At 46.0% G+C, this 21,542-nt stretch overlaps 1 protein-coding gene across 3 annotated transcripts in view; it reads right to left on the reverse strand.

Annotated features, from left to right (window-relative positions):
• Nucleotides 1–6,922: 6,922 nt before the first annotated feature.
• Nucleotides 6,923–21,542, reverse strand: part of Rnf144a (ring finger protein 144A) — a 119,703-nt gene continuing 105,083 nt past the window's right edge. For 2 of the 3 annotated variants that reach the window (XM_087554264.1, XM_087554263.1), the window contains exons 7-8: nt 18,920–19,009; nt 6,923–10,863 (exon numbers count right to left, since the gene is read on the reverse strand). In XM_087554264.1, the coding sequence (XP_087410390.1) occupies nt 10,732–10,863; nt 18,920–19,009 (222 nt within the window). In that variant the 3' untranslated portion in view covers nt 6,923–10,731. The remainder of the gene's footprint in view (nt 10,864–18,919; nt 19,010–21,542) is intronic. The other variant, NM_001082410.1, reaches the window with a different exon arrangement.

Below are 21,542 nucleotides of genomic sequence, written 5' to 3' on the forward strand. Positions count from 1 at the left end.
ATGGAATTCCACCTTGGAGTGGAAATGTTGCCAATGCACGCGGGAGATAAGCCCGTCTTTAGGAAAGCCTTGGCTAGGCTTTTTACTTTGTTCATCTTGGAAGAAAAAGCCATCATCTACCACACACCGTGGGCTTGGCTCCTCAGGCTGCCTCAGAAAAATGATTAATTGCTCTCTAAATAATACAAGGCTTCCAGGAACAATAGAAGCAGCTACTATGGGCTATTCACACACATTCCACTGAAGCCTGGCGGGAGGCTAAGCTCCCATCAGGGTTCCATGCTGACACTGGCAGCCCAAAAGCAAGCTAGAGACTTAAAACCAGGCAAAAGAATATTGACATGAACAAGTTTGAGAAGAGTGGTCAAAGCGCCATATGCTGTGTTTGCTTGGGTCTTAGGTGTGAATTTGAACTTAAGAGTGAGAGTGAAGGTGAGGTCTGAAAAGATAGCAGTCTCTCCACCTGTGACCCCTGGTAGGGGAGGTCAGAGGAAACTAGTGAAGAATTAATGATGTCTTCAAAACAGATTAGGTTCCCAGTTCATTTCACCCGGTCCATCTACCTTGTCTGAAACCATTTGTTCCTCATTCATTATGATGCTACAAAAACCAAAAGAGTCAACCCAAGCCTCTTCTGCTCACAAGGGAACCAGGTTCCAGAAGGAAAACAGACACGTGTGGAAGTCCATCCAAGTGTCAACATGGTGCTATGTGGCATGAGAAGAAGGGATCAGCAGATGCTGGTCAGGCATGGAGCAGTGTGATGGATGTGTGTGATGGAGTATGGCTGAGGGCATCTCTACTAGGTCTCTAGGAGAAAGCCAGGGGTTCCTCCATATAAAAAGAGATTATGAAACAGTCTCCATAACTCTTTGGGGTTTGGGCAACAGTGAAGGATGCTGGCGTAGGCAGTGAAGAAAAGAAAGAAATACTAGAGCCAGAGAACAGTAGTCTGGGATTCCAGAAAAATACACTGGGCATATCCCTCCATTTTGCTTTGGGTTTTTTTTTTCTGGATGAAGTTTGTAGGAGCAAAGGTTACTGGCATGAGAGTTTGTCCTAGCCAGTCTAGATTTGGGGGCAGTGGAAACATCCAGCTTGTGGGCCACCCATGGTGACACATTGTGTTGTGTGTGTGCTAGACAGAGCTGTCTCTAGAGTACTTGATTCTAGACATCTTCCCAGGAAAACAGAAAGGCAGAATCATCCAACTGCATCATTTGGGTCAGTCGTGTTTTATTTAGACTTTAAAAAGCTTAGTGGGAAAAGAAAGGTCAGAAAACAGAAAAGAAACGCAAGATGAAGCAAGAAAGAGAGGGGACCCATTGTAGGGAGTCCAGTCCTGATATTCTAATTGGCTGAGACTTCTGGATGATGGATAACTCTTCAAGACCATTGTGTCATGTAAAGCACAGATAGGAGCTGGAGAGGTGGCTCAGTGGTTAAGAGCACTAGCTACTCTTCCAGAGGACCAGGGTTCTATTCCCAGCATGGCAGTTCACAACTGTGTAACTCCCACTCCAGGGGATGCAACACCCCAACACAGATGTATATGCAGGCAAAACACCAATGCACATAGAATAAAAATAAGATGACTAAAAAAAATTTAAAGCAGTTTCCTGGCTTTAAGCACTTCCAGTTACACAGTCAGTCCCGTTTCTTTCCTTCCTTCCTTTCTTCCCTCCTGACTTCCGTCTTTTGAATGTTTTCGTTCTCTTTTGGAGATGAAGTTTTACTCTGGAGCCCAGAGCTCACTACCCAGCCCGGGCTGGCCTCAAACTCGTGGCAAACCTGCTCTAGCCTCTCACCTCCTCCATCATTCACCCCCTTTCAACCTCTCCTTCCAAGCTGCTCCTCCAGGGAGCACTCTCTGTGTTACATATGCTCTCTGAAAACCTCGTGTCCACCCATGGACCCTGGGCAGATTTCTATGAGAAGATGTTGTCATCTTCAAATTTCATCCTTCCATTCATCCCATGTGACTGCTGAAGTGCAGTAGCCAGGTCTCAGGTTGTACCCATCCACTGTGTAGCAGACAGAATCTGAGTTCTCCACAAGTAGCAGGAAATATAAGGTCTTTTCTTCTGTTTCCATGGGGCAGATGAGGGTTTCTTCCTCCTCTCACATACAAAGCTGAAGTCCTCATTCCTTACCCTGATGGCTTAGCATTTATTATCCATTATAGTTTAAATGTGAAATGAAACCCCACGGGCTTGTGTGCTTGAACAGGTGGTTACAGATGTTGATGCTTCCTGGAATATTTAGGAGGAAGAATGTGGCTGGAGAAGGTGGGTCACTGGGAACGAGTTATAGCTGGCTACACACACACACACACACACACACACACACACATATATGTATATATATATATATATTAAAAAAACAACTTAGATGTAAACACACACTACTATTAACCTGGCCAGTCCAGCAGCCCTAAGCACCCCTCTTTGTCATAACCAAACCTAAAAAAGTGAACCTTATTTTTGTACAAATTTTTGACAATGTTTTAGAAATTTGTACAAATTTCTTACATGTATGAGGATGGTATGAGCAAAGGGAACTTGGATGACTTTTCAGGACTTTTCCAGACCCTAAGTAGAATTTCTATGGACAGAAGCTAGAAAGCTATTGTGTGTGGGACCATAGTGCAAATGTCAGACAACCTAATAGTGTGGCCCAAAATGTGCCCCCCCTGCACACTTGTTCCTCCCTCTTCTAAGGGATGCACTGCTACCCACTTCATGATCCCTTCCCCCATGGACTACAAGTTATACTTAACAATAAGCAGGTAAGTGGGACTATTTGGAAGGATCATGTAAGTGAAGAACATGATTGAATCACTCACGTGCATAGAGGACTTCAAGGGCTTTTGACTGAAGCATCAGAGAGAGCACGGAGATCATAGGAACAGGAGTGGGGAATCAACAAGGCAAGCTTGGAGGCCTAAGGTGCAACCATAGGAAAGAGAAGAGGTCCCAGTGAAGGTCTTGGCTAGCTCCTGGAGTGCACCCAGACGAGGGGCTTCAGAGTAGTGCATCTTCAGTGAAGAACACGGTGACATCGAGTGCTTGGCATTATCAGTAGTACTGATCATCCGTGCCTGTCATAAAAATGCTGTGTCTGGGGACTGTCTCCCTTTCAGCAATCTGGGCTTTCCCCACAGTATGCAGCCTCTGCAGGTGCATTTGTGGTTATTTTGCAAAACGGAAACTTGCTTTGTTGTAACTTTCCCTCTGGGGTGGGGGGTCTCTTTCCATTGTCTCTGCCTCCTAATTGGTATTTGTTATAAATCCCAGTTTAGTCTCATCTGCAAGTTTCATTATGGCGCTGATTACTCCTTTGTCGTTAATAAAAACATTCCGTGATTATTTACCATCCATTGTGCACTAACAATGCCTTAGGAGCTCTGCAGAGGAGCATTTTCTGCTCTGGGCAACCTCATTTTCTCATCCCTGAAAGGTTCTCCTCAAATAGCTGAGCACAATTGGGCTTTTGTCCTGTTATGGATCCCAAATGAATTATGATTGAGGATATGTATGCTGGGTGGACTCTGCAAGCCAAATCCTCAGAGTCTCATGGATGGGAGTCTACCTGTATTACTTGGAGTTCCTCACTGACCGTGTGAAATGCAGTGAAGATTCTGTACGTGGGGACCTGTAATACAGTTCAGTCCATAAAGTGCCTACTGTACAGGCATGAGAACCCAAGTTGAGATCTCCAGCACCCACTTAAAGGCCAAACATAGCAGCATGTGTAGATAGCATGGTGTTATGGGATAGCGATAGGTGGATACCAGGAGATCATTGATCCACCAGCTTAGTTGAATAAGCAAGCTTCTGATAGATTTGCTGGGCCAGTGTTCCGCACACCATGCTGTCAGGTAAAGGCAGACTCCCCCCCAAAATGAACCCCATGAACTCATGAATGTGTGACAATGTCAGCAAATAGGGTCTTTGTGATGATCAAGTTGAGTTTCTCAGTGTGACCATAACTGTCAGTCACAGACACAAGGGGGAGAACACTATACACACACACACACACACACACACACACACACACACACACACACACACACACACACACACACACATTCAGCTGGAGAAGGCCAAGGGCTGCCAGATACTACTACCAAAAGGAAACAAAGATACACGAGTGATTTTTCTGCACAGCCCTCAGAAGATTCCAACCCAAGAGACACTTTCATCTGGGACTTCCTGCCTACCAATCTGTGAGATGATGACTGTAGGTTGCTTACCTACACAGTGTGGTCTTTTCTTACAGCACCCAGGAAGCTACACATCTCAGAAAATTGACAATGAAAGCCAAATTTCTGTGCCACCATGAGGTAGTAATACTTGAGTAATTTTATTGCCACCGTAAAAATATGATATGATCAATCCACTTGCCTGTGTTTGTTGGACTGGGCCTCCTCTTCAACTCATTTCCTAGGTTAACTCCTATTCATCTGCAAGACCTTGCTCATGCATGGCATTCCCTGGACAGCTGTCTAGACCTCCAGGGCTGAGTGCCCGTGCCCAAAGCTTGCTACGCACCTGTCATTCCTTATTCCAAGAATTGACTTCTGCTTACCTCTTCAGACAACGCTCTATGACAGGTCATATAGTAAGTTGACCGTTAATCTTGAATGCCAACTAGATGGAATTTTACGAGCCTCTAGGCAAGTCTGGGAGCCTTTCTAGACTGGGTTAACTGGGTGGGCCGTGTTGGTGATGTATGGTTGAGTGGGCTGAACACTAGCTCTCATTTCTTTCTGACATCCGATGCAGTGGGAACAGCTGCCTCATAGTCTTATGACACTAAGTCCCTTACCATAATGGACTGTACCCTTGAACTGCGAAGCAAAGTAAGTCCTCTCCTCCATACCTTTTGTCACAGCAAAAGGTCACTTAACCAATGCACTGAGCCCTCAGGGTCCACATGAACAAGTCATCAGAGAACTCGTCCCTCCACCCACATATTAAAACTATGGACATATTTCCAACTTAAATACAGGACAAATAGCTAGTTACCTGTTCCTAGATCCACCTTAGTGGATGAGATCCATATTATCCTAGAAAGTTCAGATGAAGCAGATGAAAAACTCGAGGGACATGTGCTGATTTTTGGCTTTCGGTTCACTTTGTCATGTTTATATGTAGGTTTGATATCAGCAGATTCATCCAACCACAGAGGAGAGAATATTCAGGAAAAATTAAAGTCAGTTCTACACGGGATGTGCAGACTTTCTTCCTTGTGGTAATTCCCCTATAACAACTACTTAGAGAGAACCTGTGATTTGTGGGGGAATACTCCCTATCAGCTCGTGTTTAAATACTTGGTCCCCAGGTGATGGTGGTGTTACAGAACCTTTAGGAGGTATAGTGTTGCTAGAGGAAGTACTTCACTTGGGGTGGGCTCTGAGAGTCTATATCCTCATCTCCCTTCCTTCTGTTTCCTGTGTATAGATGAACGATCATTCAGTTTCCTGCTCCTGCCTCCAAGCCATGCATTTCCTGCTGTAATTGACTCTATGTATCTGGATAATCCAGCAAATTCTTTGTGCCCTAAGTAGGTTTTGTTCATGGAACTTTATTACAGCAACAGAAAAGTAACCAATACAGCATTTGAATTGTATTAGGCTTTGAGGAAAGCCTAAAGATAACTGAAAGTCTTCAGTAGGATGTGTGCACATGGATTTCAAACTCTGCATTATCTTCTGTAAGGGATCTTGGCATCTGCTTGTTTTACTATCAGTGGGGACCCTAGAACCAATGCCCTGTTGATTTGGAAAGATGGCTGCCTGTATTATCAGAAATGTCTGTACTGTATTATCCACTTTTCCCAGCATTCAAAAGAATGTCACTGGTATTTACAGAGCCCTCATTAAAGTATGGCAGTACGGCTAGTGCACATGGATGGAGTGACATCATATGTAGCAGCTTTCCCAGAGATGTAACTTTGGTCCAGCACCACAAGAAATAAAGGAATGATTCAATAGTTGATTTACCCTATGATCTAGATGAGCTGAGCATCTGAGAATTGAGACTACCCTTAGAACCTTTAGGAGGTCTTTAATGCTTAATCTACCTTGCCAACGTGTGGATCAAGAAATACTTTGGTCATTAGTGAAGTATATCTTTGAGTGTACCTATAATAGCATTTCTACAGAATAAGAGGAAAAAAATCCATCCTGAATGTGGGAGAAATGACCTCATAGGTTGACATGTTGGTCAGTCTTCATTGAATCATCATGCAAACAGACCTCTGTCTACTTACAAGGGTACTTCTATTAGGACTTAACTGAAGAAAGCATCTTGACTGTGGCAATACCATCTCACAGATGGGTCATGAACCAAATTTTCTTGAAAAAGCGAGCTGAACACCAGCATCCCTCTCTCCTTTGACCCTTCCCCTGCACTTGCTGAGTGTAGATGCCCTGTGACTCGCTGTCCCATACTCCCATAGTCACTTACTGATGCAGCTGAGAGCCAAGAATGAATAAAAAAGGAGAAGAAAAGCAGCTGGGCACCAGCTGTTCCCTCTCTTGCTTCCTACTTGGTTGAGATGTAAAGAGTCACAGCGACACACTCTTGTTGCTAAGGACTCTGCCCTCTATTTTCCACCGAAAGGGACTGGCGTCTTCAACCATGAAACCAAATAAAGCCCTAAGTTGCTTCTGCTGGGTATGTTGTCACAGTGATGAACAGTCTAAGACCACACATGCTGTGTTCCAAGCGGCAAGATCCCCCCTCTTCCCGTCTCGCCACCAGCCATATTCATTATCCAATCTTCAGGCTAGTCAATGAAGCAGCTACAAAAGATGGAGCCAGGCAGGATTTACAAAATTATCACCTGTATTCCAGCCAAAATACCTTTAAAAAGATATCCCTTTGAAAGGGGAGACAGACTACATAAGACACAATACATTTAAAATATGTATTGGAATTATAAATCAAATGTTTCCATAGGATTCTAAAGTACAAATCACAACATGAAAAGGCATTCAGACAGCTCTTATACATCACAGTGTTAGTGGTACAAAGTGTACTCACGTTGCAAAACCACAAATGCAATTTTCTTATTTTTTGTTCGTTTGGTCTTACCACCATTTGTCAAATACAGAACGTATACGTGTGCACGTGCGCATGACTGACACATGCATTTTTTTTTATACAAGATTAAAATACACCCAAGGCAAAGTAAGCAAAGTATGAAAGAAAAGTCAGGCATGTGGCACACAGCTACACCTAACTGAAGGGCCCTGGGATCTTGGAAGACAGGATTATCCAAGTCAGGAAGGCTGGAGACCACGGGGTTTTAACTACCAAAAAGGATGGGTTCCCCTAGTCAGAGGGCATTAGTAAGTGTTTGAACACAAGCCCTTCCCTCCTGGTTAAGTTTTTGGCAATAGCCAAATTTCTTCACCTCATTTAACTTTATAAGGATTTGGGTTCATTGTGAGGGAGAAACAAGCTTTGGTATTTATTTTCTTTAAGGAAACCTTCATAAAATGGCATACATGCAAAAATGGTTTCCCTTGACAACTTCATTGTGATTTACATATATATATTCACAGGTACATTTATTAATCTGTGGAAATCTGGGAAGTATACAAAATAAGTCCTCCCTGTTTTTTTTTTTTTCAATCCCTTTAATTTTTTAAAGCCTACCAAGGGGAACTCTTCTTTCTCTTGTAATTCATAAAATAACCTTTCCCCTTTCTAACTCCAGTGGAAAAGATAGTCTCACCTTGAAGCCAGTTTTTCAAGCCTGACTATCCTTCCTCCCACATGCACTGCGTTCAGTGGGGAACCGGCCAGAGTCTCACATCTGCTTTACAGAATAATACACTGTAGAGAGAATTTGTTCTCCTCAAGATAGGTACAAAAGGGGGACGGGGTGGGGGAGTGTTGGTTCCATAGTCTGAGCTACTTCTGTGTAGTGAGGACGGCTGTAACTCATGAAATCCAAATCCCTGTCCCTACAAGGAGCTGTCACCCAGTCCTCTGCAAGCATCACCCTGGGTGAGAATGTGAAGCCTCACCACTTGGGCCACAAGGCGCAGGGCTGAGTTTGGCAGAGATAAGACAGCCAGTAAGACTGTAGCAAAGTCAGCAGCCCAGCAGCCTCGGATAACTCTCACACCAGCAGCCCTCAGTAGAGCCATACTGAATAGCCCCATAGCCTATCACTAAGAGCCTTCTCCACAAGGCCTGCCTTCTTCAGTCAGGAAAACAGTCTGTCTCAGGAAACTCCATTTTCAGTTCTGATGAACCACTCTGAGTGATGGAAATGAGGCTACGGTGGATCACAGAGCCCCTCGACCTTCTTAGGAGAGAGAGACCAGCTGCATCTGGGGCCATCTCTACTGTGCATTTCAAGTCACACATGGCTCTAGCTGAATGTCCATGATCAATGCATGTGGGAGCCTCTACTAAACGGGCTCCCACAGGGAAAACACACAAGTGTATATATTTCAACGTGATCTTGCTGGTGTTTCTATAGGGAACGGACAAGTTAGGTTTTATTACTGAAGCCAACCGAATAAGTGTGCTTGTTACAAAAGACTCAGGGCAGACAGGATACTCTGACTACACCTTTTTGCCCCAGTGCCCCTATGGTTCCCACCTCTGTCCAGCCATGTGCTTAGGAAGCTCACTGTAGGCTGCTGTGTGAGAGCAGGTGGGGTTACAGAGGTGTGTGAGCATCCAGAGAAGTCTCCCAGACATAAGGTGACCCCATCTTTGATCAGGGAGCCTGAGCTGCAGTCAACCCTACTGCAACGACAGCATGTCACTGAACAATGATCAGACAACAGTAATCAAGGTGAAGCAGGAAGGAACTGGGCCCAGGACTGCTGAGACTTCTGATAGGCATTTTAAGGGGTGGTGGCTGGTTACTTTCACATACAAGTTACAGGCCTGAAGTCTCAAATCCCAGCTACTGACCAGTTTCTGACCACAGAGGCTCAAGGACTAGGCTTCACCCAGAAGTCACACCTGTAATTTCCAACTACCAGGGGGACTTTTTGAGTGTGGTTTTGGTGAGGACCGAGCTTCTAAATGGCTTTAGCTTAATAGAGAAAAATCAGTACCAGAAGGTGAGAGACCAGTGGTTCTGTTTTGCCTCAGGTACTCACTGTCAATTAAAAATAAAGAAAATGAAGTCATTTCTTTGCAGGGAGTGTCGGCTGGGGCTTGACATTGACCCATAAATGTGGAGTCACACAGACAGCAACTACAGATGTGGCTGCAGTAGATAAATGGCTGAGATGAGAGGACTCTGTGTTTGCTTTACTCCTTTGTAGGATGCTTAATACGCCTTCAGACCAGCCACTCATTCCCCTGCCAAACCTCGACATCTCTAGCCTGATCCTGGGATGCACACTGGACTTTGAAAGCCAAATCTGAAAGGGAAGCACTCCTTCCTATTTTCAGAGTCAATTCATGGAATACCTGTGTCTTAGTATTATCTTGTCCTTTGTTGACTTGGAAACTGTCACATAGCCCAGAGAAGGGTCAATTTACAAACTCTGCACATCAAAATAAGGATCTCTCCCTCCCTTCCTTCTTTCCTTCCTTCCTTTTTCATTTTCCATTCTTTCTCTCTCCTTTTTTTTTTCCCTAGCAAGATCAAATGGGTCAACTACAGAGTTCAGACTGTATGAATCACATGGTTTTTTCAAATTACTTAAAGCATTTGAACAAAGCATAGACTTCAGAAAGCTCCAACCCGGCCTCCAAGAGCTCCCCAAGGAAGGATGACACTGTCTCCTTGGTGCCTGCCTAAAAAGTGGGGCAAGGAATCAAGACAGAGTCACTTGTAAAATTAGTTCAGAGGAAAACATCTGGTTTAAAGATATCCAAAGGCATCTGATGCCACTGGGAGGGAGAGGGTTGAAGGGATGAACCCTGTGAGCTGAACGGGGGCAGAGGGCAACGGGGTGGAGAGATGATCCTACACATGTAGCAGTGTTTTCAAAGAAATGCAACGGGGCCCGTGTGGGTAACAGTACACAGCTCACAGCATTCAAAAAACCGATTACAGCGGGTTCCAAGAAGAAACACAGAGTGTACATAAGGCTTTCTGTAGCTCCTGAAAGAAATGGTCAGGCCAGAAAAGATTTACCTATAACTTCATAAAATGCACATTTCGAAAAAAGGCATAGGATGGTTTATACGCACCTTATTGATTTTCACTACTCAGTTGACAGGGTGTGTGTGGGGGGAAGCTTTCTAAAAAGGATTTTTACTAAATGCCTTTAGGAATAAAAACAGTTGTCACAAACAGGGTGGGGTTTTTTTTTCTCAAGTCGGATATTCAGGTGCTGGCCGGAGAGAGTACTAATTTTCGAAGACTTCTACTGACAACATATGCCATCTTGAAGTCAAAGTGTCCCTCTGTCCAAGCGGGTCTCAGAAACTCCCAGGGGAGGAAACTGCCCGGTGTGCAGCTGATGCTACCCCCAGCCAGGTCTGCAGACACAGAATGACTCTGTGGGACGCCCGCCCCCCGCCCCCACTTTGCCTCCGTTGCCTCAGCAGCACCCGGGAGACCACGCCTGGGCCTCTGCCCACTCGCTGACATCATCCCTGAAATCTCTGCAGCGAGCCGGACACTGAAGCTCAACGGGGCACATAAGGCAAAAACCATGTTTAGTGAGAGGGGTGGTAGGGGGTAGGGGAGCCACACGTCCCGAGGAAGGGGTCTGTTCCAGCATCATGCCGTCCTCTAGGTGGGCAACGGGTCATCGTCACCTTTACTGCACTTGCATTTGCAGCAAAGTACAAAGGGTGTGGCCAGGAGCAAGAACGGGGAGGCCACTAAGAGCAGGAGCCCAAATCCAGCAAAAATCCCCACCACCTAGAAAGGAAACAGAGAAGGAAGGTGAGGAAGGCTGATCCGCAGGTTGCATAGCTGAAGTTTAAACCAAACCAACTAGTACCCGCCATTACCCACCAATCCATCTGTTCATATGTCCATCTACCGCCCCACCATACAGTTAGCCAATCCCATGAATTCGTCTATTCAACTAACCATCCATCTCTGCGTTCATTCACCCACTCACCTATCCAACCGTCCATGGAGTCATGAACGTATCCATCCACCACCTACCCACTCATTCATAGATTTATCCCTCTAGCAATCATCCACAGGGCCATACTTCCTCCTATCTCTCCAACCAACTGCTGGTCTGTCTATCTATCTATCTATCTATCTATCTATCTATCTATCTATCTATCTATCTATCTATCTATCTATCTATCTATCTTTATTCCCTTTTCTCCCTTGCTTCCTTCCTTCCTTCATGCCCCTCCCCGACCCACTCTTCTATGCATTTAACCATTTAGTGATTTCTCCCTGAGCAACCGTTATCCATCAGATCATGGTTGGCATAAACAACGGCACCTGGGGTACGGAGACTCCAGGAGAGCACTGTCTAACAGAAAGACCATATTTCATCAGTGGCTAATAAACCTCGCAGGAAGTGGGTAAAGGTCATCCAAGAAAATGCCCTACCTTTGCTAGAGGACAGGAAACGGCTGAGATGGCAAAGATTCCCAGATGGTTAATATATAAGAGGACAAGGACAGGACCCTTCCAATGAAGGAATTAGAATGGCAGGGTCATGGGACATCAGACACTGCAACAAACTAGTTTTGCTAGTCTCAACATTTTTGATATTTTCAAAAACTCGTTTTTCCCTTCTAGGTAATAAGGCCCAAACATAGACCTGCTGACACACCTACACCAGGCAGTGGGGTTGTTTCAAATGAACAAGGTCCTCTTTTCCCTATCCTTGCCTAGATTGGCCACACTCTGCCTACTGAAAAGTTGAATGTAGAGTTTGACTGCCACCTAGTGCTCAAGACGATAAGTGCACGACTTCCCCAAGTCTGTTTTCTCAACTTTGGATGTGATAGATGGTCTCTAAGGCCCACTATATGGAAAAGCATCAAACATCAGGAAAGGAAGGAATTCCCTTATTGGAGTTGTTGCTGGAAACAAAGCACACATGTGCACATACACCACTGTACATGTACCTGCCCACATTTATAAATAAATGAATACGATCTTATTCTGAACTGTACATGAGGCTCTGCTGCTGAGCTGGTTGTGTTTGTTTGCTAAACATAATATTGGTGATGGGATCCCACCAATCAGGTCAGGTGACACGTTAAAAGTCACGTGCACAATGTGGTAGCTGGAGAGATGGCCTAGCACTTAGGAGGACACTGCTCTTGTAGAGGATCTGAGTTGCATTCCTAATAAAAGCTGGGCAGGTCACAAATGTCTGTAATTCTAGTTCTAAGGAATCTGATGCTTCCTCCTTATCTCTGCAGGCATCTGCACTCAGGTGCACATACAAACACATACGTTTAACTTTAAGGTCCCAACGCGTGCAGTGAAGTCACCCAAGGTCATCTGGAGCTCCCGATAACACCAGATGGCAAATGATTGAAGAAGCCATGCATCTTCCACAGTCAAACCCATGACTGCAGGCTCACATTCTCCCCAGTATAAGACAACACCTCGGCTCGGTTCCTCAGCCTACCTTGTCTGTATTTACATGCCGTTTGGTAGGCTGAGCTGTCAAGCCACTGCCAGTTGGTGACTGGCAGATGCAGAAATCACCAGAGGGAGAAAAGAAAGAGACAAAAGTGAGGGACGCAAAGAAAAAGTCACTCCGTGAACACACCTCCATGGTCAGGCCACGGGCAAACCATATCGGTGGCAGAGGGATGGATCCAGGCTCTCAAGAGGATCATCACTCAGTACATAAATGGTGACCTCAGCATGCATTGGGGGCTACAGGAAAACAAGCCTCCTTCATAAGCCAATACAGTTATATCAGAATACAAGCTTTGTGAGCACGCCTAGTCTCCCTGCTAGCACACGCCCTGGGATGGATGACCCAGTTGAACCAAAAAAAAAAAAAAAAGAAAGAAAGAAAGAAAGAAAGAAAGAAAGGAGAGAAAAAGTCACTCATTGAAGAGCAAAACTAGGTAGGCCTAAGATGATTAGAACAATTCCAATAAAGGAACCCATGTCCTTGGATTGAAATGCAGCTCAAAGATCTCAATTTAGAAAAATTCGTTTGGGTGTGTGCCCAACTGTGTGCGCATATGTGTGGAGGTCTCCAGCACAAGTTGGGTTTCTTTCTTGATTGTTATCCAACTTTTTCTCTTTTTGAGACACAGTCTCTCGCTAAACCTGAGAACACAGATTTGGCTAGCCTGGGTGGCCATCAAGACCCTGTGTCCCATTTCCTACTGCTGGGGTACAGATGTGTGCTGCCGCACCCAGATTTCTGTGTTCTCATTTAACACAGGCAAAATCTGTGTTCCCATATGCTTTTACAAAGGGCCCAGTATGGTTCCAGCCTCTCAGACGGTCATTCTAGTGTCTGTTTAAGCACCTCTCCAGGAACTCCCCAGTCCTCCAGCTGGGAGCGGGGGTGCATATGCTCACATACACGAGGGAATGCACAATCAGAAATTGGCTGGCCTAAAGGTCTGAGATGAAGTCTGCTTCATGGTTGGACTAAACCTTCTTAGCCATTCACAAGAGAAGGGAAGCTTAGAGAAGATTCTCCTGGCAGATACCCATATTGTGAAGGATATGTCTCATTATAGTGAGAAAAGAAAACAGTGTCCAGCTCTTCTGTGCTTCAGCTTGGGTCTGGGATGGTGATGGAGCAAAGCCAGTGGAGACTCCCCAGCGGTAGCATTTATGCTAAATGTTCAAAAGAAGGTTGGATGTTGTGCCCAGCCATCATCATCATCAACTGAGACTCAGTTATGAGCTCATAAGATGTCTTTCTGTGTACAACTAGCACCACAGCCTGCCCAGACACTACCACTTTCCAGTCCTGTTTCTCTTCCCAGAAGACCTTGTTACCCAGAATAACAGGGGTGTGTGCATGTGTGTGTGTGTGTGTGTGTGTGTGTGTGTGTGTGCGTGTGTGTGTGTGTGTGCAAACTCAGGACAAGGTAAGTTTATACAAAACCTTTACAAGAAAGAGGATTTTTTAAAAAAATTCATAATATGTAATGTATTCATAGTGGAGTGAGAATTTTGGTTTCTTTAAAAACCCAGTCACGGTATGCAAATATGTTTTTGCTTGTTTTTTTTATCCCAAGTGTGGGATATGGGGCTGCTTCAGTTTGTTCACAGCAACTAATGATTGTCTCCTGCTCTAGGGGTGTGTGGTTTTTGACAGCTGCAGATAGTTTAATTCTGGGGACTCTGGAAAGGGTATAAATGTGAGAGACCCAGGAGAGTCTGTAACGACTGCTGCTCTTTGCTGATGGCTTTGCTATTGCTGGGTTGCTGGATGACTGTTGACTGAGACAGCCTGATGATGAAGACTGGACTTGCCCCCAAGGAACCTGATGCCCCCTAACCAGCAGGAAGCAGTCTAAAGAAGTCTGTAGCCCTTTCCTTCTAACCTTCTTTCTCTCCTACCTAGTGTTGGGGGCTCAGAAGGGCTTGGGGAAGAATAGAGGTTAGGATGGTGGTAGATAGAAGAACCCAATTAAATAGCCCCCCACCCCCAAGACTCCAACAATGGAGCATTTGACAAGGGGGCTGAGACAAATGCATTCAGTGTGCAATACTTTATAAGCTCAGAAAACTGATAAAAAGCTAGCTGCAATGTCTCTAAGGCACAGAGCCTCAAAATCTGCTAACGATGTTACCAAACTTTATAACCAAGAAGGCTAAAGAAGCAGGGACTCATAAAATCCACATATTTTACACTGCAGGCAACATGCCCAAAGACTGCGGTCACAGTGTACTATACTTGAGGTCCATCATGAATGTCATGGAGGTCTGAGTTGACCAGGGCCCTGAGCGGAGACATCCCTGGTATCCCAACTCCCTTGAAATTCTCAGCAGTTGCCCTGTTCTTGGTAAGGAGAAGGACACCGGACCTGCTTGCAGGGTTGATGTCAGGACTTTAGCTGATGTCTTTGTAGACAGTGTTATTTAGGTGCCTTCAGAGTGTTGGATGTGTCTACCTGTGGGTGTCCGATCACAGTCAAAAGTCCATGCTTAAGAGGTGCTAGGTGCCCAGTGCTCTAGAGATTCTGGGCACAAGATACAAGACTGGGACAGATTTTCAAAATAGATGGAGTGGATATGAGTGGGAGAAAGGAGAAGTGGAGGACATCGGGTTTCCAGAGGCTTCCAGCCTGGCATTTCCAGCTAAATGTGATTTGGTAGATCCTTAAGTCAGACCTTTGTTGCATTTTATTCTTGGGCTTTAAAACCTTTGGTGAGTTCCCAATGTTAGCTTTAGCTTACCCATAGCATCTGCTCTCTCCCTTCCCAACTCATGTCTGATTCCAGCTACCATCAGATACATGCCAAATGCTTTGTGATGCTGACCCATGATATTTGAGTCTCTGCCCACACTTTCTCCTCCTTTAAGGTTTTCGTTTTTCAAGTTTTAACCTGCAGAACACATGGTCTTATATATCAATACCCTACACCCCCACCCCCACCCCCACCCCATCCCGCTCCCACTGTCAGCCCTGCTTTGTTCTGCTCCGCTCCAGCCTTCTAGCCTGGATAAGCAACAGGTATGCCCTTGCTGCCAATGTTACATGAACTCCTCGATTCCAGCTTGTAAACAGGCTGGATTAGAATCTTCAGGGTTGCTGGATTTCATTCAAAGCATCGCATGTGGGAGGGTGTGGCCAGCAATGCAGCATGGAGCTAGAAGGTAAGACTTGAGAAGCAGTAAAAGCAATCAAAGGAAGTAGGAACTACCTCTCTGCTAGACCCAACACCAAAAGATGAACCTACTAGTGTGTGGGCCTCTTGAGAGCACGGTTGTCCTCTCCTGCCACTGCATAAATGTCCAATTTCATCGCACAGCTAGCTGTTCCTGGGCTCTGCTTCCCCCATCACAACTGCTCCTGGCTCATGTCTACCTCCTTGACTGGGCCTTGCCTATCTTCTCACTAGAAGCTCAAGTGATATTACCACTATGCCCACACCCGGGTATACAGGCCTCTGGGCAGAAAACCATAAGCTTACTATGTCTGTCTCTGTCAGGAACAGACCATGAAGAGACAGAACAGAGATCATGGCTACTCTAGTTCAAACCTGCTATATATCCAGGAAGCAGCTGAGGAAAGAAGGCTAGGGAATCCTGTGAAGAACCAACACGACCATTCAAGCTGAAGTGTCACCTCTTCTAACAGCCATTTCTGAAGCATCTCTCTGACCTGGTAACAGGACCAGGGCACTGAGACAACAAGGATGAGAAAACCCTTACATCGAGGACAGGGTGATGCACCTCAACATGCAAGACAGATGAAGGGTCCAGTGGGGAAGGCAGTTGTGCGAGCAAAAGGCATGGTGTGGGCACACCGTCTTTCTGGGAGAGGGGGGTGATGTCGCATATTCAGGTCAGATGTAAGGCCTGAGTAGGCTGCACAGAGTGCAAGTGGCATGGCAGAGCTGGGCAGGGCATGAAGCAGAGATTTGTGAGTAAGGAAGACCAAGGCTATACAGACGCAGGAGAGCACGGGTTTTATGCCAAGCCCATAAAACATAAAGAAAAGATGTGGCCCCAGACCCTTGCTTAGTCTAGACTAGGTTTCTGAATTTCCCTCTTACAATACTGTGTGCTCTGCAAACACTCAATAAAAATGTCACAAGGATATTGATGAAAGATGATAAAACTCTGTCTCTCAACATCATTAACAAGTCTGTCGAGAGCAGGGCTAAGGCAGTAATCCTGTCCAAAGAGGAAATGGGGGAGGTGCCTCTGGCTCCAGAACTGGGAGGCTGGCAGGAGAACAGGGCCTCTCTAGGCAACCTACTAAGCCAGGCAAACCACAAGAATAAAGGGGTCTTTTGGAGTCATGGACAGTCTGTGGTGTGTTAGGACTGGATGAAATTGGAAGCAGCAGGGCCCTAACACAGGACCTAGCTTTGCTTGCAAATGAACAGGGGATGGGGAAAGGCCTTCCATAAAGAGTCTCCCTCATGTATGCAACATCTGCCCTTCACTTCCACTCTCTACATACTCATCACTTTTGTGATGGCCTTTCCCTATCCTTGAGCACAGGCTAGCCCATTGCTTTTGGTCTATCTCAATCCAACGCTAATCTTTGATGTGCTGTGTTCCCTTACCTACAGCCTGCGTGTGTCTGAAATGCTGTACATCATGCTGAAGCTAGCATATTCATGAGGACAAGCCAACAGGTTGTGAGTGACATTCTCCCACATGGATGCTTATAGTAGAGCTAATTGAAAAGCAAGGAACTCCAAAGCAACTCACACCCCCACTGCTGTCAGAGAATGAGTAGAGGCATTAGGCCTGGTCAATCCCTGGGAGCAGTACCTGCTCCTAAGTAACACTTTGCAGGCACAGGTTTTATGCCTTTCCCCTCAGTCCTGCTGCATTCACACTCGCGAGCTGCCAGCTCTAGCAATGAGTGTCAAGAAAAGGTAGTTACAGTTAGTTCTACTCCCAATTCTAGGCTACCATCCTGAGAATGGGTCTCTATCTTCACATGGATTGAAACAGTGTCCTCAGAGAATTCACGAGAAAGTCTGTGAAAGAAGCCCCTTCCACAGCAACTAGGGAGTACTGTAGAACCCACTCTCCTAGTTACCAACTTGAATACAATCCATGACCTGAGACATGGTCTTGCTGAAATCCCAAACTAACTCTGTACTCCCTGTCCCACTCTGTCCTTCCATGATCCAAGCACCTCACTTGTCTCTGTCCTCTCTCTCCTGAGCTGCTTACACATAGCTGTACTCCTTGATACTCAGAAGTAACACTCACCCATAAAGAACCTTCTCACCCACTCCATCTAAGACCCCATCCCTGCCCCTCACTCTGGAGATGATTTATGTTGTGGGTGAGGATACTGGTTCAGCACCCCTATGCTTTTCAACTAATAGACAGCAGGCTTCACAAAAGAACGTCTTACATATGTGGCTCTGACTCCCAAAGGGACCTGCCTGCCACACAGGTGATAAATACTACTCAACATATAATTCGACACTGCTGAATCAGCTAACATAAGAGACACTTACAGCACAGACAGCAGAAATGTTCCATTAGTTGCCCATCATCCTTTCCTGTTAGCAACTCGCTTGCCTCTCTCAGGACAGCTCTAGACAGCTCTTCATCAAGCACAAGGGGTTCTGAACACTGGGCCCAGAGCCATCAGCATTACTTTCAATTGGCAAGTCTTTTAGGACCCGCACACAAACACAAACACACTCATCTTCTAGGACACACATATACACACACATTCATCATCTAGAACACACACATACACACACTCATCTTCTAGAACACATACATACACACAGACTCATCTTCTAGAACACACACATACATACACACTCATCTTCTAAGACATACACTCATCTTCAAGAATGCACACATATACACACTCATCTTCTAAAACACACATTCATCTTCTAGAACATACACAAACACACACTCATCTTCTAGAACACACACATACATATACTCATCTTTTAGAACACACACATACACACACATTCATCTTCTAGAACACACACATACACACTCATCTTCTAGAACACGCACGCTCATCCTTTAGAACACACACACAGTCATCCTCTAGAACACACACACACTCATCCTCTAGAACACACACACACACTCATCCTCTAGAACACACACACTCATCCTCTAGAACACACACACTCATCCTCTAGAACACACACACTCATCCTCTAGAACACACACATACTCATCCTCTAGAACACACACACACACTCATCCTCTAGAACATACACACTCATCCTCTAGAACACAAACATACACACTCTCATCTTCTAGAATACACACACACACACACACACACACACACGTTTTCCTTGGGATCAAAGTTCCAGGTGGACAGCCTCTTACCTGTGTCCGATGCCAGATCACTGATGCCCGGGAGTGACCCAGCTTGTTGCGGCAGGGCCCCTTGTCATAGTGTATCAGAAGAAAGTCATCCTGGGAAGGGCAGAGAAAGGTCTACAGTGAATGCTGGACTTGGACTCTCAGTCTTTTGAACATTTCAGTCTGTTTTACCTTTCCAGATACACAGTACATGGACACAAGCAGAAGTGACAGCGAGGGCGTGCCCTTGCTGCCTGCCTGGAGACTGTCCCTCTTGGCCATCATCCCTCTCCATAGAGCAGCAAGAAGGAAGTGTGAACCTCAGTCAAGAGGAAGCCTTGGCCAGATTTCAGTACTGAGCTAGGGGTCTCCTGGGTGTAGAGGCTGCCTCTGGAGCTTGTGCTAACACAGGTGACTGAAGAGAAAGATCAGGTTCTGAGTCTCCTGAGTTCCTCTGGGCCTGCCTGTGTCAATCTCACCATACCAGAACAGCTTCTCATCAGGTGAGTCCTTCCTTAGCTCAGAACACCGCCATGCTTCTCTTTATTCAAGACCTAGTCCAGCAACCACCCTCTACCCACAAGGTCGCCACCTGTCTAGAGTGAGCAGGGATCCTTTCACAGTGCATAGTGAGCTGTCTGGCCCATATCTCCCTCCAGGTGGCCCTACCTCACACTCTCAGGACAGTCACCTCCAGACTGCCATGTTCCTGGGCTGAAGGCTCATTATGTTGGTTGGTTGGTCCCTCTGAGGATGATCATCACTCAAATGTACCTCAATCTGTTTTTCAGCACCACTGAGTATCCAGGACAGGTGCTCTTCTCACCTCCACACACAGCAAGACCTACCAGTCCACCACCAACACAGGAAACAAGTAGGAAACAGCACCCAACAGGCCAATACCATTTGTTCATTTAACCAAGGACACCAATGGGAAGCTTCCTTTTAAGAATAACCATGGGGTCTAATATAACCAGAAAAGTCTAGGATACCACCCACCAACTTCTCGCCCCTCAGATCAACACAAGGGAATAGTGGACCTAGTCTGTCTCTCATGCTGAAAGGGGAACTACCCTGGTGGCATTTTCTGTCCTAAGGTGCCATGGTCTGATTATATGGCAGTGTGGCAGTAAACACTGGCTTTTACGATGCAGTTTCAGGCAATGACCACTGGAGGCAGAAGCCCAGCAGCTGTCTCACCCTCCTTGGACAGGTGAGCCTCTTCTAGCTCCAGATGTGTCTTTGTTGAAACTCCATCTGGCTACTTCTGCCCGCCGAGAGCTCTCCTCTTGGAGTCTTAATTGCCTTTTCCTTCACATCGATGTTAATAGTACATTTCCCCAGAGAATAGCTTAAGTGCACTCGTCTCATTTTTCCCAATTTGCCTATCCCAGCATCTTATTCTGCGGGCTCTCTAAAAGGCTTTCAAGTCCTTTTCAAAAGCACACATTGAGAGCCACAGGGCATCAACTACTTTAGAGTCTTTACTGATGTCCGCCCTTGAAAGTGGGTACTGGTTGTCCAATCCTTCTAGATAGCCTGTGGCAAACAAAAACTTCCAGACCATACCCACGGATACCGTGACCACTCTGGCACAGGCAGAAATATTCTAAAGAGAGATGCTTGGGACACCAGTAGCTTGAACCCATAGCTCAGCAATTCAGCTAGATGGGCTGTCCAAGGAGCTCCAGGAATCCCCCTGCCTCTGCTTTCCCAGATCTGAGATAAGAGTCCTGACTTCAGTGCCAGCTTTTATGCCAGCCTCTAAGATTATAAAAAAAGCAATGCCCTCAAAGGACTTGGGGTTTTCCCAGGAGTCTCAAGATGGGGGAAGAAATAAGCTGAAACCTGGTACTAAGGGAGGCTGTGGTTGTCTCTCAGGCTAAGCTCACAACCAACTTCCTGACCACTTGTCAGGCTGCCTTGCAGCAGAGTCTGGAGCTGAGGCAGTGATGGCCACGACCACACCTTAGCCAGGGCTGCTAGATTCTTATATTTCGCCCTCTATTTAAACCTGGAAGAGGCATCCACAGGGGTGAGGGCCAGATCACTGGACTCCTTTACCTGTTCCTCCGCCCAATGGGACCACACTGAATAAACCTCTCTGCTTCTTAACTGGGGTATTGAGGCTGGGTAGCTAAGTATAGTCGTGAGGGCCACCGAAATCCAGGCTTTGATCCTAACCATTCTGGTAATAATACTGACCCACGGGCAGAGCGCAAGCTCATTCTCCAGACTCTGTAAGGGGTTCTGATCCCATCCGTCCTCGTCTGGTTGTTTTACCAGGTATCCAGGCAAAGGGAGGGAGGTCAGAGCCTTCATCCTCACACACAGAGAAGAGCACTACTCCACCCTGGCTTCAGTTCCTCCCACCAGTGTTTCTGGCCACATCAGGCCTTTGTGTGTGTGTGTGTGTGTGTGTGTGTGTGTGTGTGTGTGTGTGTCCAATTCTTTTGTAACTGCTAGCTTCAACATCCCTTGTTCTCTTTAGCAGGCGAACAAACTCTTGCTCAACTTTCATGTCCCCAGCCACCCCCATCCTCTAGCCTCTGGCCCCATGTCACTCTGCGTAGTGGACTTCACACCCATCCAAAACTGCCCTCTCTGTGGGATGTGCCCTTGCTGCATGCCAGAGCATTTCCTGCCT

Source organism: Rattus norvegicus, chromosome 6 (genome assembly GCF_021556685.1).
Source record: "Rattus norvegicus strain SHRSP/BbbUtx chromosome 6, alternate assembly SHRSP_T2T, whole genome shotgun sequence".
NCBI classification, from domain to species: Eukaryota; Metazoa; Chordata; class Mammalia; order Rodentia; family Muridae; genus Rattus; species Rattus norvegicus.